At 38.9% G+C, this 27,975-nt stretch overlaps 1 protein-coding gene and 1 long non-coding RNA gene across 7 annotated transcripts in view; one reads left to right on the top strand and one right to left on the bottom strand.

Annotated features, from left to right (window-relative positions):
• The window catches only part of LOC139042700 (uncharacterized), a 245,991-nt gene that overhangs the window by 69,918 nt on the left and 148,098 nt on the right, over positions 1-27,975 (top strand). The window lies entirely within an intron of this gene.
• The window catches only part of HEPH (hephaestin), a 113,886-nt gene continuing 91,373 nt past the window's right edge, over positions 5,463-27,975 (bottom strand). Inside the window, exons 16-21 of one of the 5 annotated variants that reach the window (XM_070502655.1) lie at positions 22,493-22,599; positions 20,836-21,061; positions 18,232-18,371; positions 17,184-17,346; positions 14,377-14,421; positions 5,465-9,659 (exon numbers count right to left, since the gene is read on the bottom strand). In XM_070502655.1, the coding sequence (XP_070358756.1) occupies positions 9,427-9,659; positions 14,377-14,421; positions 17,184-17,346; positions 18,232-18,371; positions 20,836-21,061; positions 22,493-22,599 (914 nt within the window). In that variant the 3' untranslated portion in view covers positions 5,465-9,426. Of the gene's footprint in view, positions 9,660-14,376; positions 14,422-17,183; positions 17,347-18,231; positions 18,372-20,835; positions 21,062-22,492; positions 22,600-27,975 lie in introns of all 5 variants that reach the window. The other 4 variants (XM_014830429.3, XM_044764159.2, XR_011499782.1 and 1 more) reach the window with 4 other exon arrangements.

The raw sequence follows: 27,975 nt of genomic DNA, 5'->3' as shown, positions 1-27,975 counted from the left end.
TATATGTTTTTGTTGGCAGAAATTATCCCTTTTTGTAATCTGGTTTCCTTACCAAATTGAAGTGGTTATAGTAATATTTAATGTTTTCTTTCCCTTTAGCTTTTATGTTATGATGAAATGTTTACTAACCTATTCTGATAGAAAACTGCAATTTTCTGATTTTGTCTGTCTATAACTTTGTCTTTTCATTTCAGGTTAGAAGGCTACTTTCAATATTTCTTGCAAGGCAGGTCCATTGGTGATGAATTCCCACAGCTTTTGTTTGTCTGGGAAAGACTTTTTTTCTGCTTCATATTTGAAGGATAACTTTGCTGGGATAGCATATTCTTGTCTGACAGTTTTTATGTTTCAATATTTTGACTATAGTATTCCAGTTTCTCATGGCCTATAGAATTTCTGCTGAGAAATCTACTGATATCCCAATGGTGTTCCATTATAGGTTATTATTTTCTTTTCTCTGGACACTCTTAATATTCTTTCATTGTTATTGATTTTTGATAGTTCTTATATTACGTGCCTTGCAGAAGGTCTTTTTGCATTGAGAAAATTAGGTGTTTTGTTGGCTTCATGTACTTGTGTATTTAGTTTCTTCCCCAGGTTTGAGAAGTTTCAGTTATTATTCCTTTAAATCAGCTCTCTTTTCCCTTCTCCCTCTCTTCTCCTGGGGTACCCATCATCTTTATGTTGCTTTTGCTAATTGAGTTGGATATTTCTCATAGAATCTCTCCATTTTTGAAAAATCTTAGTTCTCGCTCCTCTTCCAACTGAATCATGTCTAGATTTCTGTCTTTTGCTCACTAATTCTATCTTCCAAATAGCCTACTTTATTTTGAATGTTTTCTACTTTATTCTTCATCTCATTTATTGTTTTCTTCAGCTCCAGAATTTCTTGGGGTTTTTTTTAGAGTTTTAATCTCTTTAGTCTCCTTCTGTTTACTAATTTTATTCCTGGGCTCATTGAACTATCTTTCTGAGTTTTCTTGTAACTCATTGATTTTATTCTTGACAGCTATTTTGAATTCTCCATCAGCTAGATCATAATCTGTGACTCCAGGTTTGGTTTCTGTAGAGTTGTTATTTTCTTTTTTGCAATCATGTTACTGTAGTTCTTAATAGTGTTTTATGAGTTGTTCCTCTGCCAGCACATTTGTGATAGTAAAAACCTTTCTTATTTAGATAAGGCTTTGTTTATTTTTATTCTCACCTGCTTCTTATTGTATTTAAGATCCTGCACTTTTCACCCTCCACTACTGTGCACGAGGTATCATCAGTGCCCTATTTGTGCCTCCAAGTTTGCTAGTGCATTGATGCTTACAATGTCACTTCAGTCACAGGTGTCGCCAACAGGGTCACCAGGCTGTGAGCACCTCTGCTGCTTCCAGGGTCGCCTGGATCTTGTGCTCCTCCACTGGCTTTTTGTGTGCTCTCCATCAGCTCAGGTGCTGCTTCCCCATGCACTACCTGCACTGCGATTTCCAGGTCATCTAGGGGTACTGGCTGCACTACTGACAGGGGTGTTAAGTTCACAAGTGTCACTGCTGCTGTCAGCAGTCAGGGGTCTTGTATACAGCTGCCACGGCCGGTAGGACCATTGTTGAGGGTGTCACCATTGGAGGCTGGGGCACGTGTTCTGCTGTGGCTTTTGAAGCCTCAGGTTGCAGGTGCCATCTGCCACACCTCAGTGAGGGGTAGGTGTTAGCCATGAGCACCACTGCTGCTGTTGAAGCCTCTGGTTGCCAGTCTACACTGGTGCAATTTTTGAAACCTCAGGTCTGGGTACTACCACCTGTGTTTGGGGGGATCTGAATCTTGGATGCTGTCCCCACAGCTGGAAAGACTGTCACCACTGCCAGTGGAGAGAAAGGGGGCTGAGTCATTGGCACCAAAGAGTTTCCTGAAGCCTCAGATCATGAGCACCATCCACCACCACTGGAGGAGGAGCAAGGAGTAATCTTTGAGTGTTGTTACTGCCTCTGGTCACCGTTGCACAGTGGTGCCATTTTTGAAACCTCAGGTCAGGGCCCATTTTGGATGCTGACCCTACTGCTGGAAAAAATGATGCCACTACCAGGGGAGTGGAAGGGGCTGGGTCACTGGCATGGCTATATTTCCCAAAGTCTCAGGTTGTGGGCATGACCTGCCACTGCTGAGGGTGGCAGGGGCTAACCACAAGTGCCATTGTTGCTCCTGCAGCATCAGGTCACTGGTGCACACCAGTCCTTTTTAAATAGTCTATAGATTTAGTATAATACAAACCACATTCTCTGACTACAAGAATTGTATCAGAAATCAAAAATTAAAAGACTGAAAAATATACATTTTAAAATGAAAAAGAAATTTTCTTCATAACTTATGAGTTACAGAATAAAAATAACAGAATTTATGAAATATTTAGAAACAAATAGGGAGTGGTTCATATTGGAACTTGTTAGATGCAATAAAAGTTATACTTATAGGGAAATTTTTATGACCTTAGACTATTTTTAAATTGAGATTCATAATAGTTCACATTGTTGTGAAATTTCCATTCTACATTATTCCATCTGTCACCACACCAGTGCTCCCCTTCATCCCCTGTACCCACCCCTATCCCCTTTCCTCTGGTAACCACTGAACTATATTCTTTGTCCATGTGTTTGTTTATATTCCACATATGAGTGAAATCATATGGTATTTGACTTTCTCAGTCTGGCTTATTTTGCTTAGCATAATACCCTCCATGTCCATCCATGTTGTTGCATATGGGATGATTTTTTCTTTTTTTATGGCTGAATAGTATTCTATTGTGTATATATACCACATCTTCTTTATCCAATCATTGGCCAATGGGCATTTGGATTATTTCCATGTCTTGGCTATTGTGAATGGTGCTGAAATGAACATAGGAGTACATACGTTACTTTGGATTGTTGATTTCAAGTTGTTTGGGTAGATACCCAGTAGTGGGATAGCTCAGTCATATGGTAGTTCTACTTTTAGTTTTTTGAGGAATCTCCATATTATTTTCTATAGTGGCTGCACCAGTTTGTATTCCCACCAGCAGATCATAAGTGTTCTCTTTTCTCCACATCCTATCCAACATTTGTTGTTCTTTGTCTTGGGAATTATAGACATTCTGAAAGCTGTAAGATGATATCTCATTGTAGTTTTGATTTGCATTTCCCTAATGATTAGTGATGTCGAGCATTTTTTCACGTGTCTGTTGGCCATCTGTATATCTTCCTTGGAAAAATGTCTGTTCCTATCTTCTGCCCATTTTTTGATTAGGTTGTTGGTTCTTTCTTTTCTTGAGTTGTGTGAGTTCTTTATATACTTTGGAGATCAACTCCTTCTCTGATAAATGATTTGTAAATATTTTCTCCCAGTTGGTGGATTGTCTTTCCATTTTGTTGATGGTTTCCTTTGCTTTGCAGAAGCTTTTTAGTCTGATGATATCTCATTTGTTAACTTTTTCTTTTGTTTCCCTTACCCAGGTAGACCTGATATTTGCTAAGATGTGGCTAAGACCAATGTAAAAAAGTGTACTGCCTATATTTTCTTCTAGGATTTTTATGGTTTCATTTCTTACTTTCAAATCATTAATACATTTAGAGTTAATTTTTGTGTATGATGCAAGATAATGGTCTACTTTCATTCTTTGCATGTAGCTGTCCAGTTTTCCCAACACCATTTATTGAAGAGACTTTCCTTTCTCCATTGTATGTTCTTGGCTCCTTTGTTGAAGATTAACTGTCCTTAGATATGTGGTTTTTTTTCTGGGCCTTCAATTCGAATCCATTGATCTGCATGCCTATTTTTGTGCCAGTACTATGCTGTTTGGATTACTATAGTTTTGTAGAATGCTTTGGAGTCGGGGATTGTGATGCCTCCTGCTTTGTTCTTTTTTTCCCAAGATTGCTTTGGCTATTGGGGTCTTTTGTTGTTCCATATAAATTTTTGGATTCTTTGTTCTATTTCTGTAAAGAATCTCATTGGAATTTGGATTGGGATTGCACTGAATCTGTAGATTGCCTTAGGTAGCATGGACATTTTGACTATGTTTATTCTTCTGACCCATGAACATAGACTATCTTTCCATTTCTTTATGTCTTCTTCAATTTCCTTCAATAATGTTTTTTCTAGTTTTCAGTGTACAGGTCTTTTACCTCTTGGGTAAGTTTGTTCCTAGGTATTTTATTCTTTTTTTATTTTTGCTATTGTAAATGGGATTGTATTCTTGATTTCTTTTTCTGCTAGTTCACTGTTAGTGTATAGGAATGCAACTGATTTTTTTAAATTGATTTTGTACTGTGTAAGTTTGCTGTAGTTTTTGATTATTTCTAATATTTTTCTGGTGAATTCTTCAGGGTTTTCTATATATAGAATCACATCATCTGCAAATAGCAAAAGTTTCACTTCTTCCTTTCCAATTTGGATTCCTTTTTCTTACCTCATTGCTTTGGCCAATACCTCCACTACTATGTTGAATAGGAGTGGGCACTCTTGTCTTGTTCCTGTTCTCAGAGGGGTGGCTTTCAGTTTTTAACCACTGAGAATGATGTTGGCTGTGGATTTTGCATATATGGCCTTTATCATGTTGAGGTACTTTCCTTCAATACCCATTTTATTGAGAGTTTTTATCATAAATGCATGTTGGATCTTGTCAAATGCTTTCTCCGAAGCTATTGTGGAGATCATGTGATTTTTATTTCTCATTTTGTTAATGCAGTATATCACATTGGTTGATTTGCAGATTTTGAACCATCCCTGCATCCCTGGAATGAATCCCACTTGATCATGGTGTATGATTCTTTTGAAGTATTGCTGTATTCAGTTTGCCAATATTTTGTTGAGGATTTTTGCATCTAAGTTCATCAGTGATATTGGCCTATAGTTTTCCTTCTTTGGGTTGCCCTTGTCTGGTTTTGGTATCAGGGTTATGTTGGCCTCATAGAATGTGTCAGGAAGCATTTCACCTTCTTCCATTTTTTGGAGTAGTTTGAGAAGGATAGGTAATAAATCTTATTTGAATGTTTGGTAGAATTCTCCAGAGAAGCCATCTGGTGCTAGACTTTTGATTTTGGGGAGGTTTTTGATTATTATTTAAATCTCTGTACTTTTGATTTGTCTATTCAGATTCTCTATTTCTTCTTGATTCAGTTTTGGGAAGTTGTATGAGTCTAGGAATTCATACATTTCTTCTAGGTTATCAAATTTGAGGGCATATAGTTTTTCATGGTATTCCCTTATAATCCTTTGTATTTCTGCAAGATCTGTTGTAACTTCTCCTCTTTCATTTCTAATTTTATTTATCTGAGCCTTCTCTCTTTTTTTCTTGGTGAGTCTGGGTAAAGGTTTGTCAATTTTGTTTATATTCTCCAAGAATGAGCTCTTAGTTTCATTGGTCCCTTATCCTATTTTTTATTCTCTATTTCATTTATTTCTGCTCTGATTTTAATTAGTTCCTTCCTTCTGCTGACTTTGGGCTTTGCCTCTTCTTCTTTTTCTAGCTCTGTTAGGTGCATTTTAAGATTGCTTATTTGAGATTTTTCTTCCTTGTTGAGGTTGGCCTGTATTAATATGAATTTACCTCTTATGAACACTTTTGCTGCATCCCATCAGAATTGGTATGTTGTATTTTCATTTTTGTTTCCCTACAGGTATTTTTTTGGTTTCCCCTTTGATTTCTTCAATGATCCAATGGTTGTGCAATAGCATGTTGTTTAGTCTCCACATATTTCTGGCTTTCCCAGTTTTGTTCTTGCGGTTGATTGCTAGCTTCATAGCATTGCGGTCAGAAAAGATGGTTGGGATTATTTCAATCTTCTTGAATTTATTGAGGCTTGCGTTGTTAGGCAACATATGGTCTATCTTTGAGAATGTCCCATGGGCTCTTGAGAATAATGCATAATCTGTTTTTGGATGGAATTCTCTCTATCTATCTATTAAGTCCATCTGGTCGTGTTTCATTTAAATCTACTATTTCCTTGTTAAATTTTTGTCTAGATTATCTGTCCATAGAAGTAAGTGGGTTATTGTGGTCCTCTACTTTTATTGTGCTGCTGCTAATTTTTCCTTTTAGGTCTCTTAATAATGGCTCTTATGTAGTTTGGTGCCCCTGTGTTAGGTGCATGTATATTAATAAGTGCTATGTACCCTTGGTGGAATGTCCCTTCTATCATTATATACTGCCCCTCTTTGTTTCTCATTGTCTTTTTTACCTTGAAGTCTGCTTTGTCTGATAAAAGTATGGCAACACCCACTTTCTTCTTTTGGCAATTAGCTTGGAGAATTGTCTTCCATCCCTTCACTCTAAGCCTATGTTTGTCTTTGGAGCTGAGATGTGCTTCCTGGAGGCAGCATATTGTTGGGTCTTGTTTTTAATTCATCCAGCTAGTCTGTGTCTTTTGATTGGAGAATTCAATCCATTTACATTTAGAGTGATTATTGATATTTGAGGGCTTAATGCTGCCATTTCATCTTTTGTTTTCTGGTTGTTCTATGTTTCCACTGTTTCTTTTATATTTCTTTATATTTATATTTATACTTATAATTTTGTGTTTCAATGACAATGTAACTTTCAGAGACTTGGCTGTGTTATTTTTCTTGGTTTCTCTGGTGTCACTGGGGCTCTTGTTAATCCCTGCCAAAGTCATCTATTGTCTCTGGGTAGGGAAAGGGATTCTCCAGCTTGCAGGTACAAAGAGTGCTTCCTGGGCTGGGCAGCTTGCTATGTTGAGATACCCCTTGCAGGTGCTTCCCAGTGTCTAAGTGGGGGAGGAGAATTTCTGGCCAACAAAAATAAAGACCAGCTTCCCAGATACTTGATGTCAGCAAGGGTCCTCCTCAATCCCTCTTTTAAGTGCCTCCAGGCCTACCTGGCATTGTCACTAGGACTTTCTTTGATCTTGGGCTACATTCTGCAAGGTTGGGTTTGGCGAAGATGCCCAGTTACTCTGTTGCTCTTTTCTTCTCCAGGCTGCCTTTTTCTTTATAGCTTTTTGAGTCCTTCTATTGTTGCTTCTTTTATTATTTCCAGGGTTTATTTATCTCCAGGGAGAGATGAGTCTCTGACATCTCATCTGAACTGGAAGCCTAATTTATACCTTTAAAACATCACCTTTTTTTGTGTGGAAAATCAATTGTTGGAGGTTAGAGTGAATGCGAGGAAAGCAAGCAGGAAGATACCACATTAGTCCAAGTAACAGATGGTTGTGTTTTAGACCGAGGTGGTAGCAGTGAAGATAGAAACAAATGAATCAATTAAAGATACTTTGAAGGCAAAATAACAAGGTTCACTGATGTGTTGACTTTGGGGATTTCTGGTTTGAGCAATTGAATGGATTGAAGTGCCATTTAATTGTCAAAAACATCTCCTACATCCCCACTTGGGGCAAACCCATCACAAAAATACATCCTTTCCTGAAATACATGGGCTTCAACTTACATTCCCCTATCTGGAGGAGAATTACGCACTCTGAAGAAATGTACCCCACTCCAACTACTTCTCTTTGTCTCACATTTGTGACCAGGACCAAGCTAACAACTTCCTAGTTGGGTGCAATCTATAACTGTTAATTGACTGGAGTCTGCTGTTAAGTGCATTGATTATGCAATGGCTTAAATAATCTAACATTTGATTTTAGAACTAGCTGTCCAAACATCTGCCCACCTCCACCCCCTGCTATGTTTCTGAGATTACTAGTAAAGTTCTCCAGAAAGCCACTGACTACAGTAAACCAAGATGAATGATAAGCTGTGGCTTGTGCTTTCCCCTCCAAATTTCAACATTATATGTCAACTCAACACCAGCCCTGTGGCTTCTACATTTGATCTGCAAGGAGTTGCTAACTAGGCAGACAGGTTGGTTGGGAAGACAGGAAAGCTGGAGTCAACATGAGCAAAGCAGACGGAGATTAGTGTAGGTGTCTGTGACATAGGGGGATGGAACAACCATTTGGAGTCTACTAGATAAAGGTTTGAATCCCTGCTCAACTTCTAGTCGAATGGCCTTGGGTAAAATCACTTATTTTCTTTGAGCTTTGTTTACTCGAATGTAAAACAAACTAGCACTCTGATGGAATTCAGGTATGGCAAATGCAATAAGGTATTAGATGTTTTGTAAAGTGTAAAGCACTATGTATTTCAGCTATGATCTTGATGTCCCTGATGCCTCTTCTGTTCTTCACTTGCCATGTAAAACAATATTATGGGTACTGTAGTGAGGGTGGGTCATCTTACCCCATCCTGACCCCATCCCGACTCTATCTCTTGTCTTTGCTCTCTGACCAAGGTTTCAGAGAAGGTTGAACTTGGAGGTGACAAAGGAATATTGCTTTAAGCTATCAGAGAGAGGTACTCTTCCCAATAGAGTCCCCCAAAATTGCAAGTAGACCTCATACCTCCAACTGCCAAAAGAGTCCACAAGATCTGTGCCCACCTCTCCTCACCCAGTAGACAGCTTTGAGCCTTGTCTCAGCACTCTATTTCCGTCTGGCTACTTTTCTTGGCATCCAGAAGACTTTAGGCACCTATGGGCCAAAAGGTAGCATCTGCCGCTCTGACTTTGAGGCTTCCTCTGGGACAGCTTCTTCATTTCCAAAACACAAACCTGAAGACTCTACAAAACATAGGCAGACCCATACTATACCTGCCTTTCCCCACACAACTGAGTACTCTCTGTTTCAATTACACTCACAACCTCCCAGAGGCCACAGGAACAATCAAAATCAGCAAGTTCACTCTTACAGTGTTCTGACAAGTACTTTAATGTACAGAATTTTCTGCCTAAAATATGGAGAGGACACTCCATATTCCCTTCAGTGAAACTATGCCAGGAACTTCGAGGACTGAATTTCTGAAGAGCTTCTGGCTGCAAAGGTTGTAGATGCTCATAGCAACAATATTCTATCCACCCACTTTTCCAAAATAGTCCACTGCCAAAGAGAATCAAAATAAAATGTGGATCTTCAAATCTCACCTCACCCTTCCCCTATCATGCCTGTGTTCTTTGTTCTTAGTTTAGATGTGAATTATCTTCACAGCTCACTTAGCCTCAGTTCAAAGTGGACTTGCTGAGGTCCTGGAAAGCGGTAGAAACCTAATCAATAACTTTTACTCTTGGTATCTACTTTGTGAGAAGGATCAGTTTTTAGGATTTTCCAGACCTTCCAAGTGTCAGTGGGTGATATAATCTAGCTACTGAAATTTGTGATATAAGATACTAAAGGACTCACCTATTCCCAAGTGCCCAAGTGGAGCAAAGAAGCTAAAGAAAAGGAGAAAGTATATCATCTCCATGTAAATAACTAAGTAAAGCAATACTCAGACAAGTTTGATTCTCAACTGTGCTTCTCTATCTCCCATGCTCCTTGGACAGTAGAGTCATCTGGTAGTCCATGGCCTGCTGGGAGTACATTCCAGATGTGCAGTTCCAGGATCCAGCTGTTACTGCTTGAGGGACAGAAGCTTGAAGCTGTCATCCAGGATGGACCTCCTGTTGCGCCGTAGCTTTCTCTGCTGATGCTGGTACCAGACCACACCACCAAGAGCCAGAGCAATGAACAGGAGAATGACACCCGTAGCAATCAAGACAGAAGCCAGCATCTCAATATTCTTTACAGGGATCTGCATGCCCAGCATCCTCACATTTCCTTCTCCAATGTCTCTGAGGGTTGTTGCTGAAATGGAACAAGAGGAAAATGGGCACCCTGGGCTGGAGATTACTCTAAAGGGGCACCTTTTGCAGTCAAATCCTTGGAGAGGAGAAATAAATCTATCCAAATAAGACAGAGTAACTGTCCCTATCCTTCAGAAGACCAGCTGATGAATATAGATTCGGAGGTTACAGAAAATCAGAGTAATAAGATATCACTGCTGAGAAAGTCCTTAGGAATCATTGAGGTCCCAATCCCCCCATGGAAAGAGCTAAGACTCAGAGTAGGAAAAAATATAGAGAGGTCTGTGATGTATAAAAAAGAATTAGATTTGGTTTGCATTATTCCAGAGAGTAGAATTGGAAGCAATAAGTGGAAACTTTAGGGAAGCAGTTTGACTCAATCATCTAGCTTATCAATGTTCACTTTGAGCACTGGACCATGACAACAGCCTGCCACTATGCTGCCCAGTCTCTCATCTCTTTGGGTCATGATCACACTGATGTCACATTAATCTTTCCGGATGAAATATCTGATTGTCTTAGCTCCTGGCATGCAAACTTTTGATGATCTCCAATTAACCTATAAAGCTCAGACTCAAGCCAGGCATTCCAACTCTCACAATCAGGCTCTAACCTACTCTTCTAGTCTTATCAACTACTCTTCAGCCACAGCAACTCATTCTTTGTTCCCCATAATAGATTTAACTTTTTCAGGTTTCCAAGACTTTCTCATGCTGTTCCCTTTGCCCTAACACACTTTCTTCCTTTTCACCATTCTATCCCCAGCTTAAATGTTCCAGGTCTTTGAAAGCTTTCTTCAATTCAGCTAGATAATTAACGGCCCTTTCTTTTGTGATCCCAAGCTATCTGTACTGTTTGTACTTCTACAGGCATACCTCATTTTATTGTGCTTTGCTTTACTGCTCTTCACAAATATTGCATTTTTTAAAAAATGGAAGTTTTGTGGCAACCCTGCTTCGGGCAAGTCTATCAGCACCAATTTTCTAACAGTATTTGCTCATTTTGTGTCTCTGCGTCACATTTTGGTAATCCTTGAAATATTTCAAATTTTTCATTACTATTGTATTTTTATGGTGATCTGTGATCAGTGATCTTCCATGTAATCATTTTGGTGTACCATGAGCTATACCCACATAAGACAGTGAACTTAATCAATAAATATTGTGTGTGTTCAGGCTGCCCCACCAACTGGCTCTTGCCCCATCTCTCTTCCTCTCCTTGGGCTTACCTATTCCTGAGATGAAGCAATATTTAAATTAGGCCAATTAATAACCCTACAATGGCCTCTAAGTGTTCAAGTGAAAGGAAGAGTCACACATTTCTCACTTTAAGTCAAAAGCTAGAAATGATTAAGCTTAGTGAGAAGGGCACGTCAAAAGCCAAGAGAGATCAAAAGCCAGGCCCCTTGTGCAAAACTTTTAGCCAAATTGTGAATGCAAAAGAAAAGGTCCTGAAGGAAATTAAAAGTGCTACTCCAGTGAACACATGAGTGATAGGAAAATGAAACAGCCTTATTGCCGATATGGCGAACGTTTTGGTGATCTTAGAATAAGATCAAATCAGCCACAACAGTTGAGTAAGGGAACTTAGGCCAAAGCCTAATCCAGAGTAAGGCCCTAACTTCCTTCAATTCTATGAAGGCTGAGAGAGGTAAGGAAGCTGCAAGAAAAAAGTTTGAGACTAGCAGAGGTTGGTCCATGAGGTTTAAGGAAAGAAGCTGTCTTCATAACACAAAAGTGCAAGGTGAAGCAGCAAGTCCTGATGTAGAAGCTGCAGCAAGTTATCCAGAAAATCTAGTTAAGATAATTAATGAAGTTGGCTACTAAATAACAGATTTTCAATGTAGACAAAACAGCCTTATATTGAAGGAAGGTGCCATCTAGGTCTTTCATAGCTAAAGAGGAGAAGTCACAAAGCTTAGCTTCAAAACTTCAAATGACATTCTGACTCTTGTTAGGTACTAATGTAGTTGGTGACTTTAAGTTGAAGCCAATGTTCATCATTCTGAAAATCTTAGGACCCTTAAGAATTATGCTAAATCTACTCTGCCTGTGCTATCTAAATGGACCAACAAGGCCTGTATGGCAAAATATCTGTTTACAACATGGTTTACTGAATATTTTAAGCCCACTGCTGAGACTTACTTCTAAGAAAAAAAAGATTCCTTTCAAAATATTACTGCTCATTGACAATGCACATTATCACCCAAGAGCTTGGATAGAGGTATGCAATGAAATTAATGTTGTTTTCATGCCTGCTACCACAAGATTCATTCTGCAGCCTATGGATTAAGGGATCATTTTCACTTTCAAGTCTTATTATAGAAGAAATACATTTTGTAATACTCCAGCTGCCATAGATAGTAATTTTTCTGATGGATTTAGGTAAAGTAAATTGAAAACCTTCTGGAAAGGATTCACCATTCTAGATGCCATTAAGAACATTCTTGATTCATGGGAAGAGGTCAAGATAACAACATTGACAAGACTTTGGAAGAAGTTTACTCCTACCCTCATGGATGACTTTGAGAGGTTCAAGTCTTCGGTGGAGAAAGTAACTGCAGATGTGGTGGAAACAGCAAGAGAATTAAAATTAGAAGTGGAACCTAATGATGTGACTGAATTGTTGCAATATCATGATAAAATCTGAATGGATGAGGAGTTACCTCTTATGGATGAGCAAAGAAAGTGGTTTCTTGAGATGGAATCTACTCCTAGTGAAGATGCTGTGAATATTGTTTAAATGATAATGAAGAACTTAAAGTAGTAGATAAACTTAGTTGATAAAGCAGCAGCAGGGTTTGAGAGGATTAACTCCAATTTTGAAAGATTTCTACTGTGGGTAAAATGCCATCAAACAGCATTGCATGCCATAGAGAAATCATTAATGAAAGGAAGAGTCAGTTGATGGGGCAAACTTCATTTTTGTCATACTCTAAAAAATTGCCACAGCCACAGCAACCTTCAGCAACCACCACCCTGATCACTCAGCAGCCAGTAAAGTCTAGGCAAGACCCTCCACCAGAAAAAAATTATGACTCGCTGAAGGCTCAGATGATGGTTAGCATTTTTTAGTAATAATGTATTTTTTAATTAAGGTATGTACCTTGTTTTTTAGACATAATGCCATTGCACACTAAATATACTACATTATAGTGTAAACATAACTTTTGTATGCACTGGGAAACCAAAAAATTTGTGTGACTAGCTTTATTGCCATATTTACCTTATTGTGGTGGTCTGAAACCGAGCCCGCAATTATCTACGAGGTATGCCTGTACATTCTTGGGCCAAGTGACCTAATCCCCCTCACTTCTGGACTTGAGCCTCCTCTTTTATAAAATGGGGATAATAACTACAATTAACTCATAGGTTTATTGTGGTGTTTAAGTGTGTTACTATTTATAAGATATTTAGCATAGCACCTGGAAGATGGCAAATGCACAATAATTGATAGCTGTTATTATTGTTTGCCCTTTTCTACAATGTACAGAACCTAGCACTAAAATTCTTGTTTCTGTGTAGCACTCCATTTTTAGAGACAAATCTCCTGAAAAGTAGTGCTTATGTCTTACTTGTTTTGGTGTCCCTGGCACTCAGTAAATTTTTGATGAATGTATAACTAGATGAGTGAATCTTTTTATAAAATTGAGAGAAGATAAAATATAATGAGTTCAAATGGAAGCTGAAAAACATCCTCGTTCTGAGTTTACATTCTAATACTTCCTCCTCTTGTGATCTTGGACAAATCACTTTCCATCTCAGTTTCTCATGTAGAAAATTATTGGGTTTTATTAGATTCACAGTTTTGATGGTTTTTTCCCCCAATGTGGAAACTTTTTAACATACAAGAGCTAATGAGGATGTATGTATGTGTCTACACATACATACATGTGTATGAATATACAAATATATGCACAAAATATGTATATACACACCATATAGTTGTATGTGTATATATACAAATACATGCATATATATGTATGGTGCCCCACTCTCTCAGCCTCAACTTACCTCTCCTCAACTCTTCCAGGACATACCCGAGTCTCTTGGTTGACAGTTTATAAGACACTTAGGCAGATCATTAGGACTTTTCCAAATACAGTTCAAAAACCTCAGGACTAAATTGATGATTTCTAATGTCCTTTCTAGTTATAACTTTCTGAATCTTTCTCAGTCCAGGTACAAATGCGGTGGAGAGTGAAAGCACTATTTAGACCTAAGCTGGCTAGGACAAGAATCTTGATTTTCTTGAAAAGTAGAAATGGCTGGCTCCAAAGAGTCAACTATGTGATATCCCATAAGTGCAAGAATAAAAAACAGCTGGTTCAGACTGTTTGGTATTTGTTCTAATTTCACACTGTCCCTGTGAGGAATTCATGTGTGCTACAGCTCCTGCATGCCCAACCCAGCAAGACCTTCAATTTCCTGCCTCCTCACACGTTAGGTGAGAGGCTAAGATATCAGCCTCCAACTGGGGATAAAGCTGTTTTCCCAAACTCAGTTGATTGGGGGGTGGGAGCCAAAGACAATAAACCTGCTGACGGAAGCTGAACCTCAGGTTCCTGGCTTCTGAAGTTTTATGGAAATCTCAGGATGCTTCCTGCTAGTATTGCAGTCCACCTTTTGTTCATGTGAATCCTTTTTTCTACAAGCACTGCACCTACCCCCAAATGCACACCATATACAACTACCCAGTCTGTGTATCATTCTCCCTACCTTTTCCAATCTCTTTGGTGATGGTGGTCATAGTGCTTAATTGTTCTGGTGGGAAAAAAAAGAGACAAGAGGTTATTCCTATTATTCTTCCTACCAATTCATAGGTTTGCTGGGGGAGGTTAACATTGGTTGGAGGAATCTCTTTGTAGTAAAGTAAGCAAAATGTAGGTGCTTGGAATTAACTTTCTTATGGCCAAAATCAATATTGGTATGTAGATTTGATTTTGAATAGTAACATAAAATATGAGCAACAGCATAGGCTTAGGAGACCAAAAGGTAAGTCACTTCTCTGCCACTATTTACATATTTGTTGTCATTTCCTCTGTCCCTATCACTGCTCTTTTTGCCAACTTTTTCCACCCTCCTTTTAGGAAGCCCCTGCTCCCTGTCAAACCTACATCCCTACATATTTAACCTCTACACAGAATACTTCTTTCTCTTCTTGCTTGCTTTACTGAGGCTGAGCTTTTTTTTTTTGAGGCCTATGCTTCCTTTACATCCTTTCAATACTGCTTTGAGATTATTGTTCCTCCCTTTTTTGTAAAGATACATCTCTTTTGAAGTTCATCTTATTTGGCTAGAAAAACCACAACCACTTCTTTCACTGTTACCTAGCAATTCTCTTCATTCATAAAAGTCTTTGGTACCTGACTCAGTCTTCTTCTTCCTCAATTCCCACCATAAATGTTGATCCATCCAACACTCAAGCCATCTGGAATTTCCTTCTCATAAAGACCTGTAGCTCCTGGACCCTTCCATTTTTCTGTCAATCTATCAGCTTCATCCTGTCTTTTCTTCCATTACTGGTCAGGCTAGACTTCATGGTCTATCATTTCTAACTACTAACATCCAAGAGTGTTATAATAATCTATGGAAACCCCAGTAACTATACTTTCCTTGTATTTTGTCTGGTACACTGAATGCTGGTGGAGAAAAATCACACAATTGTAAAGATTAGTATTCTTTTTGTCCAGTTTTAACTAAGCCCTCAATGCTGCCTGGAATTATTAATTATTTCCCATCACGCAGACTAAACTTTTTTCCCATGTACCAGACTGGTTATTTTAAACTTCTTCCCACTTTCTTCAAGCTCTTTACCCTACCACCTATCCTTCACTCTCAGCAGATGACTCTGTCTCCTGCATCACAGATGAAACAGAGATCATAGGCAAAAATATTCCATCTTTCTGTCAAACCCCTCACCCAAACATATGCATTGATATTTTTCTTTTCTGTCTTCTCTCTTCTTTCAGTAGAAGAACTGACCATACTCCAGTATAGTCTTCCATTTTAGTTCTGGTTTTCATCCCTTGCTTCCTCAGCAAGAACCTTGTTCCAATAGTTAGTCCTTTCTTCCCTATCTGTCTTCAACTCTTACCTCTGGTTGGCCTTTTAACACATATGTGGTTAGAACAATATCAGATTAGACCATAGTGGGATATAAACAAACAAAAAGGCAAACAGGTAAGATTTGTGAGCTATCTCACTGTCATAGAGAGATAAGAGCTATCCTTATTTGTGGAAGTTCCAAGATGATATATATTGAGATAGACTCTTATCTATTAGATGGCCTATATTTGAGATGACCCATTGTTATACACAGAGACAACGTGTTGTCTTGGATCTATAGCATCTTGATGGCATGTCAATTCATCACTTGACTGTGGCTCCAATGAATGGCAGAACACAACAAAAAATTGTGTGTGCTTATCTGGGTGGTGGGGAGTAGTACTAGAGTAATAAGTGCAGGCCACATTCTAGCAGTATGGGTTACCAGAAAACAAAGCTTTTCAAAGATACAGGAAATCGAAATGTACAATTATTTGTCTCCTTTCCTGGGGGTTGTATTCTCTACCCTGGTTTGCTAAGCCTGTTTGAATGCCCCAATATACTTTCTTGGTTTCTATTCCTGCTGATAGAGTGCTAATGACTAACAATTCCAGAATACTTACCTCAATACCACCAGTTTTCAAAGCAGTATGACATCTTTTTAAAAGCACAAGAGAAAAAAAATCCCTGGATTCCTGTGGGCCCCAGTAGGTTCTATAGGACCTCTTGGAAGGAAGATAATGCTCAGGACTGGATTCAGGTCAAGAGATTTAAGAGGTGAGACACTTAACCCTTTAATGACCCAAAGACACAAAATCAAAGGCAATTTATCCTTCCACCTTCTTGGTGATGAACAGAGATTGATTGATGAACTACCCCAGCTATTTTCTCTCCATTTAAAACATATAAGGAAAAAGTTTTTCTACTCTTAGTAGCAACTCTGTCTTGGATAAGCTGGCCTGTAATTGAATACCAATATCTCTTTTAAGCCTTAGACAGAGCTGTCCAGGACAGAAAGAACTGCCTTTCACAATTTTCACAAAACAAATCAATTAAGGGGTGACTGTTAGAATTATATTTCTTCTTTTTTTAAAAAAGGACTCAATAGCAAGATTCCTTGAAATAGTTAGTACCTCTAATGAGTCCTAAAACAATAAATTCATAGGCAAATTAAACGTATTTCAAAGGAAGCAAATCTGCACTAAGCAGCAATGCATAGAACCCAGCCAGTTTCAGGCTGGGTCAACCCATGTGAGCTCAACAGATGTCAAAGTAATTAGGAGGGGGCAAGAGCAAGGGGTTAGTGGAGAATGAGAAATATTGATTGGGAGAACACCTAGAGGGGGGTATGCTCTACCCTAAGTTCTGGTTCTTCTAGGATCAGAAAGATAGGTGCAAGAGAGTTTTGGGGATTATCAGGTTCATATAGGCTAGATAAAGTGCTAGAAGATGGCCAATCTTGGTCAGTTAGGCCTTACCTCTTTGAGACAAGACAGTAAAGAGGGTCTCCATGCCAGCATGGACATGATCAGTAACATGGCAGTGTATCAGCCATGTCCCAGGGTTGCTGGCCACCATCTCCACAACTTCAAAGGTCCCTGGGAACAGATCCAACACATCTGCCCGGTAGCTCTCTCCATCCTGCAAGAGACATTAGGGGTGAGGGAGAGGACGTCAAGGGTACAGAGATTATCTCAGAAGTTATAGGAGCTAAAAAGTTTGAATGTTCACATCAGAGACATGGGACTCAAAGATCTGTAGACCAGAGAGCAGCTTAAAATGCCCACTACCTTATCCCTCTCCCCTATGAACTCACTCACACAAACTGAATGAACAGAGGAGATTCTCTCCTCCTACTTTATCTTAAAGTCTCCCAAAGTAAAAGACATTCCAGCTTCCTTTAGGGGGCTAAAAACTAGTATCTCCAAACTTGACAGGAGGCTAAAATCTGGGTAAATTTGCTTAAGTCTTGAGCCCTAGGAAGGGGCCACATATTTCCTTTAGAAATAGAACTCAATTTTTTTTTCCTCCATGCCTTATCAGCACTTCTTGATCTTTAAGTTCATATCAATGCCAACTCTGCCCCATTTTCCTAAGACTAAATCTTCTTCTTCAAAACCTACATGTTGTTCCATGTATCTCCTGCATTGAAGTTCTTCCTATAATGGATTAAGGACTTTTAGAGATTCTGAGACACTGCTCCGAAATTCCTTGCTCTTAGGATCACTGCTCACTGTGTCTCAAGTCTATGACTGAGACACAATTACATTGATTCCTTCAATCTCCTTAGCCCGGAAATAAGCCACTTGTTTCTTCTATATCAGATGGGAGAGCTAAGGCCTAGTGGGAAGTGACTGACCCTGAGATATGTAGCCAAACTAGAATTCTCAACTCAATGCTCCATGTACAAGATCTTTCCTCTTTCAACTGATTATTATCTTGTTCCTTGCTATACCTTCTTCCTCAGTGGCTGTCAAAACACTCCTCTAATCACACCTAAGGGGCTCAGCCCTCTTTCCAGCTCACCCGATAGAGGAAGCTCTCTGCATGGAAGTGGACAGTGTGTAGGTCAATATCTTGGCCCATGGCCAGCATGTACCAGGCCACTCGTTCTCCTTGGTACATGGTAAGACCCCTGAGGTTGGCATAGACCTTTCCATTAATGGCTGTAAAAGAAGAAAAAAGTCTCTTATATCTCTCATTTTGACTTCTCATTACCACTTCCCTAGGGCTAGTCGTTATCATCTCTGATGTTAGCAGTAGCTGCCTAACTTCTCTCTTCTCTATTTCATGTGTCCCCTTTCGGTCTGTCTTCCACACTGGTGTTATCAGAGTGGGATTTCTAAATAACTAATATGGCCATGTAATTCTGCTGCTTAAAATACTTTAATAGCTTCCACCTGCCCAAAAGATCAAGTCCATGGCTCCTTAGCTCAGCCTACAAGGTCCTTCAAAATATAGCCCCAAACCACGTTCCCAGAATTATCTCCCACTATCTATCACATTTATTCCAATTAGGGTGATTTCTTCATATGCATGTTCTTTGTGTCCTTGCTCATGTTTCTGATCTTCTTTCCCAGAAATTGTGCCTCCTTTTATCCATCTTTTCAAAGCCCAGTAAAAGCTTTACCTTCTCCCTAATATAGTTCCTTCCAGTATCTTCCATCCCTTGCATTCCCTTCCACCTTCAAACTCCTCAATTATTCTCTGTACCACTCTTTGGAACTCACCAGAAAATGCTTTCTATGCTTCCTATCTTTTAATTTGTGGAAGCTCATATCCCCAACTAGGCTGTAGGTTCCTAGTAAGCAGGAAATTAATGTATATACTATAGTACTATGGTTTCCTTGCATTCATCAGAACGCCCAACAGACACCTGAGCCTACAATATATATTTAAAAAAAGGATTGTCACATTATTGGAATTAATAATGATATTAATGCATAGGCCTCATATCTGACTCTTCCCAGGCCATATCCTATGCTCTAAAGACAACAAACTACTCATCACCATGTTAATTAACACTGTCAGGACTATGCCCAGGACACATTACCCCACTTCTTGTGTTCTTACAGAGGTAAGATAATTTCTATTCTACACCTCTAAAAGGGAAGTAATGGAAGGAGCATTTGTAGCCTGCTTTGTATTTACCCTCACCAAATTGTAAGTTTGAGAGAATGAACTAAACATGTTCAACTCTGCTCCTTCTGAATCTTCTCTCTCTTGGATCAGTCTGACCACAGAAGGGGATACAAACAGATTTACTATCCCATTGTAGGGAATATTCTGTCCGTGCAAAGGAAGAGGGCTATTGTAGTCTGTGTATGTCAGTGACAGGGTAGAAAATCTATTCATTGCAGGGGGAGTGTTAGCAAGTCCATGTAGTCACAGAACTAAATTTAGTTTTCCAATTACCCTTCTCAATAAGCTCATATTTGATCTTAAACATCTGTTTCTTTCTCAATTGGTTCAGGAGTCTGGAAGGGAAGGGATGGATATTATTTACTTGCCCTCAGACTTCAACATTATTTATCTTTTTATCTCCAGTGCCAGCACTCAGAAAGAGTTCAACAAATACATGATAGACAGATAGGTAGATGGATTGATACCTGAAGAATCTGAACAAATGAACACATAAACAAACAGATGGAAATGGGCATTAGCCAAACCCTTGCACTAGCAAAATCTAACTGTGCCCTCATTCCCTTTTTGTCCTGGGAAATTTATTTCTTTGATTTTACAAGAGCTAAAAAGTTCACTTTGTAAAGTTTGTGAATCATCTGTTCCAATGTGAATCACTCATATCTTCATCAAGGGGAAATAGCTAGAATGTGTATGACAATGAGATACTACTTTTGAGGTTCATTAGAGTCACTATTAAACCTGTACCTTATCCTCAGATCAAAGAAATATTTCACTAGAGGGGATACTGAGAAATCACTTCAAACATTCCACTGCGCTTAAGTTCTCCCTCTCATTTGAGATTTTTTCTTATTTTTCAAACTATACACAGATTTCTAGAACAAAGGAAGGCTTGGATGCATAATTTCCTTCAAAAATCCATTTGAGTGTCAAAAAGCTCTTCCTTGTGTGTAATATAAACCCAGTAGGCTACTCTCTGAGGCTCTTCCCTTCAATTTTTCTATCTGTAAATTGAATTTTTGTTTTAAAAATAGACTAAAAGACAAGCTGTCCGTTTGTCTATTTTGGAAGGTATTGAAAAAGCAGACCTCAGATTCAGAGTAGTAAAGAAATAAGATAATATTGAGAGACTAAGGATTTTAAAGCAGAGAGGTCTGAAGCAGCTAGCTCTCCAGGTACATTGAGGGTCATAAATGTTCATCTTGCATTCTCTAATATGTTAAAATGTGCTGGTGTCACCACAGCAACTTTATAGAGTCAGCTTCCTGTTTTCTGGGCACCTGACCTAATGTGGACCACCATGTCTCTAATTTGTGTATATAAATGTATAATAGTAGGAGATATTTCTTATAACTTTTCCCCATTCACCTTCCCATCTTCCCATCCTTTCAGGAATTATACTCCCTTAGGTAGTGATGGGCCTATCTGATACCCCCATGAAACCAGTGGGGACTTCTTTGGAAGAAAGGTAGGTTCTCTTTTACAGACCATGCATTTTATTGCTTTCCAAGAAAGTCTCATCCTGTAGGTTAACCCAGCCTGGTTCCTGGGGCCCATGGGTTGCCACATTCTCCTCCAAATACCAAGACTGGTTCTCATCAAAGATCAAGAATAACAAGGCAAATTCTCGGTCCACGTCACTCCGTCCTCCATCAGGCTTCAGGATGCCCTTTCGGCAGATGGCCAAGGGCCCCACTAGGCCACTATACATGTCCTGAGGATAGGAGGAAGGGGTAGAGAGTGAAAGAGTTGAGGTTGTTCCTGAGTGGCAGTGCTCTACAGGGAGGCAAGCTGACACCCAAGCCCACTCTGCCCTCAGAAATTCATCATAATGTCTTACATCTATAAGCTTCTCCACTATATCACCTGAATTCATCCTCACAACCATCCTGGGACACAGGTAAAATGCTTTTGCCAGGCTGGACTATTCACTGATCTCCAAACCCTACAAGCAATTTCACAACCCAGTGCCTTTTCTCACGCTGTTTCTTCCTCCTGTAATGCCCTCCCAATCACCATATCCCTTATTTTATGGCATACTGCTATTCAGCTTTCAAGGTTCAAAGTACATGTACCTTCCATTGTGAGGCCTTCTCCAGCTTCCCTTTTGTTCATCCCTCTCTGTAAGCAGATGTAATCACTCTCTCATGGACCTCCATAGCATTTTATATTATATGGTTTTAAGGAGCTGCTAATATGCTATATTTAAAATATATTTTTGTTATAATTATATTTACATTTACATTTATATATACAGTCAGCCCTCCATATACATGGGCTCCTCATCCACAGATTCAACCAACCACGGATCAAAAGCTCTACAATGTTTGCACCTCTACTGAATATGTGACTTTTTTCTTGTTATTATTCACTAAACAATATAGTATAACAACTATTTACATAGCATTTACATTGTATTAGGTATCATGAGTGATCTAAAGATGATTTAAAGTATTTGGGAGGCTGTGCATAAGTCATATGCAAATGCTATGTCATTTTATATAAGGATCTGAGCATCCATATATTTTGGTATCTGCAGGGGTCCTGGAACCAATCCCCAATGGAAACCTAGGGACGAATGTATTTAATGCTAACATTATTTCTGTATTCATCTGTCTCCTCCAAGTAAATAATACTCTTTGAAGTTGGGAACTGTATCTTATATTTATATCACCCAAAGCACCAAGTAAAATTCCTAAAATGTAGTAGGCTCTCAATAAGTGACTGCTGATAGCTGGCTGTGGATAGGTGGCTAGATAGATAAACCCACTTTCTGGATGAGGAAACAAAGGCAGAATGATTTGTCTAAAGTCACTCCAAAGGCAAGATAGAACCATATTTGGGGCTGGAAGCCCAATCTCTTGACAATCAATCTTGGGCTTTTTAAATGAGAGCTTGTTATCTTATGGGATCCAAGAAGAAGATACAAGGAAAGAAATCTTCAGAAAAAATACGTGATGATTACCTATTCCCTTCATCCCTCCTCCTGTCTACTAAAATAAGCCCAGCATTTTAGGAATTTTCCCCAAACCCTCAGCTCTAGTATTTCAGGGCTGGGCTCCTTATTACACCTGTTTAACAGCTTTTTGCCAGGCAGTCTGCCCATTTCTGAGACTCACCTCCAGGAAGCTAATATTATCTTTACCTTGATGGGATCCACGGAAGAATAATAGATCCAGGAAACACAAGCAGAATCATTGGGCCCAGGGCCAGATCTCTCTGGGATGTTCCATTGGTAAGTGAGAACCTCACCTAGGAAGCGTAAGAAGAATCTCCAGTTGGACCAGGTCAGAAATTTTTCTCAACTCCCAGCTATCCCAAGAAGTTGTGGTGGGTGAATCCCAGGATCTTTAAGGTCGTTCTCCATAATTTCCATACCAGTCTCCATTTTATTTTTGTGACTTTGTTCTTCACCCTCCTGGGACACCATCAGCCTCTCTTCATTGTTCCTATCCTTAAAGGCCCAGGTTCAATCCTTTGGTAAGGTAGCTCTGCTACTCTTCTCTCTGCTTATCATAGCCTCCCTTCTTTGGCTCTATTTTGGTTTGCTTTTCCTACTGCTGCCCCCTATATGCAGCTGTTTCCCCAAGGCTCTTTCTCCAGACCTCTTCTCTTTTTTCCACACTCTCTGCATGGAAACTTTTGGCCACCTTTCTGATGTCAATTATGATCTATTTATTGATGACTCTTAAATACTTAGCCTAATCTCCCTTGTTATTAAGCTCCAATATGCAATTTTCAATTATATACTGGTCATCTTTGAAGATTGTCTTGACAGCACATCAAAAAATAAAATTGATATGAACTCACCTCCTTCCTTTGAAAAAGGAACCCTGTTAATCTGTGCTCCCAGTGTCTAGTAATGACATTAAAACCCTCCTACTTACCCCGACTCAAAACTTTAGTCTTCTTTGTCTTCCCTCTTTCACATACTCAACATCCCACCAAAGGGAAAGTCCTATTGATTGTATCTCCACATTTTACAGTCATATTCTTCTCCTTCCAATTCTTAATACTCTTACCCTAGTTTGGACTCTTATTTTCTCAACTGGACTATTACAAAACCTCGTAACATGTTTCTATGCCTCCAAGTCTTGCCCTCTCCAATCCGTCTTCCAACTGATGCCATATTAATTTTTATAACAGCTCTATTGAGATATAATTTGCATACCATACAATTCATCCATTTAAAAGTGTACAATTCAATGATGTTTAGTATAGTCACAGAATTTTGTAAGCATCACCACAATCAATTTCTGAAAAATCATTACCACCAAAAAAAAAATCCCTGCACTCCTTAGCCATCATTCCCTTGCTTAATCTACCCACTCATTCAAGCCCTGAGCAACCACTAATCTACTTTATGTTTATATAGATTTGTCCATGAACATTTCATACACATTGAATTATACAGGAGCTGACAGCAGCAAAATGGCAGGGTGAGGAGGTCCCAATGCTTGTTTCCCCCGACAATAACAACAAAAACAAGGAGTATATAACTATACCAACAAAAATAGCTCTGATAGAGCTTCTTGCTCCTCTCCCAAGAAGAACTTGTAGCAGCCCAGTGGAGCACAAAAAGTAAAGATGACCATATAGAAATGTGTAGGAAGTATCTTTCCTACTTCACCTCAGTCCAGCACAGCTAGGCACCAATAGGGAACCCCCAAGGAAGAAAAAAAAAAGGCAGGAGCACCCCAGCAGCCCTTCACCACAAGGCAGACTTTCTTGACACTGACCCCAGCTGACTGAGCTGCCTGGCATTCATGTCCTTCTCCTGCCTCTACAAGAAGGAGCCACCGCCACTCTGCACCAATTCAAGGAGAAGCTATGGATGCTCTCCTCCCCACAGAAGGAGCTGCCATCCATCACCTTGCCCTCAAAGGAGGAGCCTACACTGCCCTGCCTCTCACAGGAAGGAGCTGCTGCCCTGCCCCCTACCCAAGGAACCACTGCCAATCTGCTTCCCCTGCAAGGAGCCACAGGGCCTTTGCCTCCAGCTCCACAATGAGCCACTGCTACTATGTCCTCCTAGAGAAGGAGTTGCCACTGCTCCACTCCCCTAAAAGGAGCCACCACCACTACATCTTCCCAAGGAGGAGTCAATGCCATTCCTTGCCTTCCCTATCCAGAAGAAACTACTCTCCTTTCACCCCCCTTCCCATGACAAGCAGCTATCAATGCTGTGTTCTCCAGGACAAGGAGCCACCGATGCTCCCTTCCCCCATAAAGAGCCACCACATCTGTGTTCCCTCAGAGAATGAGCCACTGCTACAATGACCCCCACACATAAGGAGCTCCTGCTGCTTAGCCTCCCAAAAGAAGCAGGCTCTGCTGAGGCTCCCCTACTCAGAAGGCGCCACTGTGTTCACTTCCACCAGAAGCAGCTGCCACTTGGCCTCTCTTCTCCAATATGAGTTGTCCCTCTCACAATACATCAGCATCACTGCAGCAATGAGTAGGCCCACACTGCAGAATTTTGGAGCCACAGCTACTTATGTGCATCCCAGACAGCAGCCAGAGCTGCTGTGTGTGCACCCACATGTTGAACATGGTGCCAGGAGGGATGCCCTAAGTCATGACTGTCCCATGGGAAAATAAGTGAACAGGAGGATCCAAGGACCTTCACTTTTGAGGACTCCAATAGCCCTTGCCACAACTGTGGACACCAGCAGACTTGGTCACTGAGGACAACTGCAGTATTCACTGACACCAACCTCAGGTGATGGACCAGCATGTAGACTTGTATACTGTGCCTTCCCCAGAGCCAGAGCCAATTCTGAACACCCACAAAGCCAAAGATGCCATGTCCCACCCAGCTGGTACCTTTGCATTCAACTGTAGGTGAAGGTATTTCCCCATAGAAGTCAGTCCACAAAGTCTGGAAGAAGTAATTGATCCTTCAAAAGTGGAGATATCAATGCAAGGCTATAAGAAATATGAATAATCAAGGAAATGTGACATTACCAAAAAAACCAATAATTTTGCAGTAGCCAACCTTAAAGCCATGGAAATCTACAAATTGCCTGACAAAAAATTCAAAATAATTTTTTAAACAAGTTCAGTGAGCTACAAGGAAACACAGATAGACAACTCAGTTAAATCAGGAAAACAATACATGAGTGTTGGCTGCTATACATGTATATATATATATGAACCTCATGGTAACCACAAACCAAAAACATATTATAGTTACACAAAACATAAAGAAAAGAGAATATAAACATAACACTAATAATATCATGAAACCACAAGGGAAGAAAGCAAGAGAAGAAGAAAGGAACAGAGAAGAACTACAAAAGCAACCAGAAGACGATTAACAAAATGACAATAAGTACATAGCTATCAATATTTAATTTAAATGTAAATGGACTAAATTATCCAATAAAAACACATAGGATGGCTGAATGGATAAAAAAAAATCCACGAATATGCTGCCCATAAGAAATTCTATTCAGATATAAAGACACAAATAGACAAAAACTGAAAGAATGGAAAAAGATATTCTATGAAAAGAAAGAGGGTAGCAATACTTATATCAGACAAAATAGAGTTTAAATCAAAACTGTAACAAAAGACAAAGAAGGACATTGCATAATGATATAAAGGGGTCAATTCAAGAAGAAGATACAACATTTGCAAATGTTTATTTACCTAATTTAGGCTCACCTAAATATATAAAGCAAATATTAACAGATATAAAGAGAAAAATTGACAGCAATACAATAGTAGTGGGAACATTAATATTCCACTTACATCAATGGATAGATCAACCAGACAGAAAATAAATAAGGAAACATCACCCTTAAATAACATGTTAGACCAGGTGGACTTCATAGATATATACAGGACATTTCATTAAAAAAACAACAGAATACACATTCTTTTCAACTGTACATGGAAAACTATCCAGGATAGATCACATTAGGCCAGAAAATAAGCATCAATAATTTTAAAAAGATTAAAACCATATCATGCGTCTTTTCCAACCACAACAGTTTGAACCTAAAAATCAATTACAAGAAGAAAACTGGGGAAAAAACACAAACACATGGAGACTAAACAACATGCTATTCAACAACCAAGAAGTCAACAAAGAAATCAGAGGAAACCAAAATATCAGAGGAAACCAAAAAATACATTGAAACAAATAAAAATGGAAACATAACCTTCCAAAATCTATCAGACGTGGCAAAAGCAGTCCTAAGAGGGAAATTCATAGTGATGCAAGCCTACTCCAAGAAACTAGAAAAATCTCAAGTAAACAATCTAACTTTACACCAGAAAGAACTAGAAAAAGAAGAAAAATTAAGCCCAACATTATCAGAAAGAAGGAAATAATAAATATTAGAGTGGAAATAAATGAAATAGAAAAAGTGAAAAAACAACAGAAAAGATCAATAAAACTAAGAGCTGGTTCTTTGAAAAGATAAACAAAATTGATAAACCTTTATCCAGACTCATGAACAAATTCACAGGTGAATTCTACCAAACATTTAAGAACAGTTAGTACCTATCCTTCTCAAACTATCCCCAAAACTGAGGGGGAAGAAATGCTTCCAAACTCATTTTACAAGGCAATCATTACCCTGATACCAAAATCAGACAAAGACACTACAATAAAAGAGAACTACTGGACAATATCCCTAATGAAAAAATCATCAACAAAATATTTGCAAACTAACTTCAAAAATATATTAAAAGGATCATACACCATGATCAGGTGAAATTTATTCGAGGGATGCAAGGATGGTTCAACATCTGCAATCAAGCAACATGATATACCACATTAACAAAACACAGGAAAAAACCATATGATTATCTCAGATGGTGCAGAAAAAGCATTTTATAAAATTCAACATCAATTTATAACAAAAACTCTCAACCAAGTGGGTATAAAGAGAAAGAACCTCAACACACTAAAGGCCATATATGACAAACCCACAGCCAACATTATACTCAATGGTGTAAAGCTGAAAGATTTTCCTCCAAGATTTAGAACAATACAAGGATGCCCACTCTTGCCCATTTTACTCAATATACTGCTGGAAGTCCTAGCCAAAGCTATTAGTGAAGAAAAACAAATAAAATGCACCCAAATTGGAAAAGAAGTAAAACTGTCACAGTTTACAGATGACATGATACTATATATAGAAAAGCCTAAAGACACTACCAAAAAACTAGTAGAACTAATGAATTCAGTAAAGTTGCAGGATACAAAATTAACATACAGAAATGTGTTGCATTTCTATACAATGAGAAGGAACTATTAGAAAGAGAAATTAAGAAAACAAATTTAGAATTGCATCAAAAAGAATAAAATACCTAGAAATAAATTTAAAGCAGGAGAGGAAAGACCTGTACTCTGAAAACTATAAGACACTAATGAAATAAATCAAAGATGACATTAATAAATGGAAAGATATCCCATGCTTATAGATTGGAAGAATTAATATTGTTAAAATGTTCATACTACCAAGGAAATCTACAGATTCAATGCAATCCCTATCAAAATGTGAATGGCATTTTTCATAGAACTAAAACAAATCATCCTAAAATTTGCATGCACCACAAAAGACCCCAAATAGCCAAAGCAATGTTAACAAATAAAAACAAAGCTGGCAGTTT

The sequence above is a fragment of the Equus asinus genome, chromosome X (assembly GCF_041296235.1).
Source record: "Equus asinus isolate D_3611 breed Donkey chromosome X, EquAss-T2T_v2, whole genome shotgun sequence".
NCBI lineage: Eukaryota > Metazoa > Chordata > Mammalia > Perissodactyla > Equidae > Equus > Equus asinus.
Note: the sequence above shows the minus strand (reverse complement) of the source record. Positions and strands in the feature narration are given on the sequence as shown.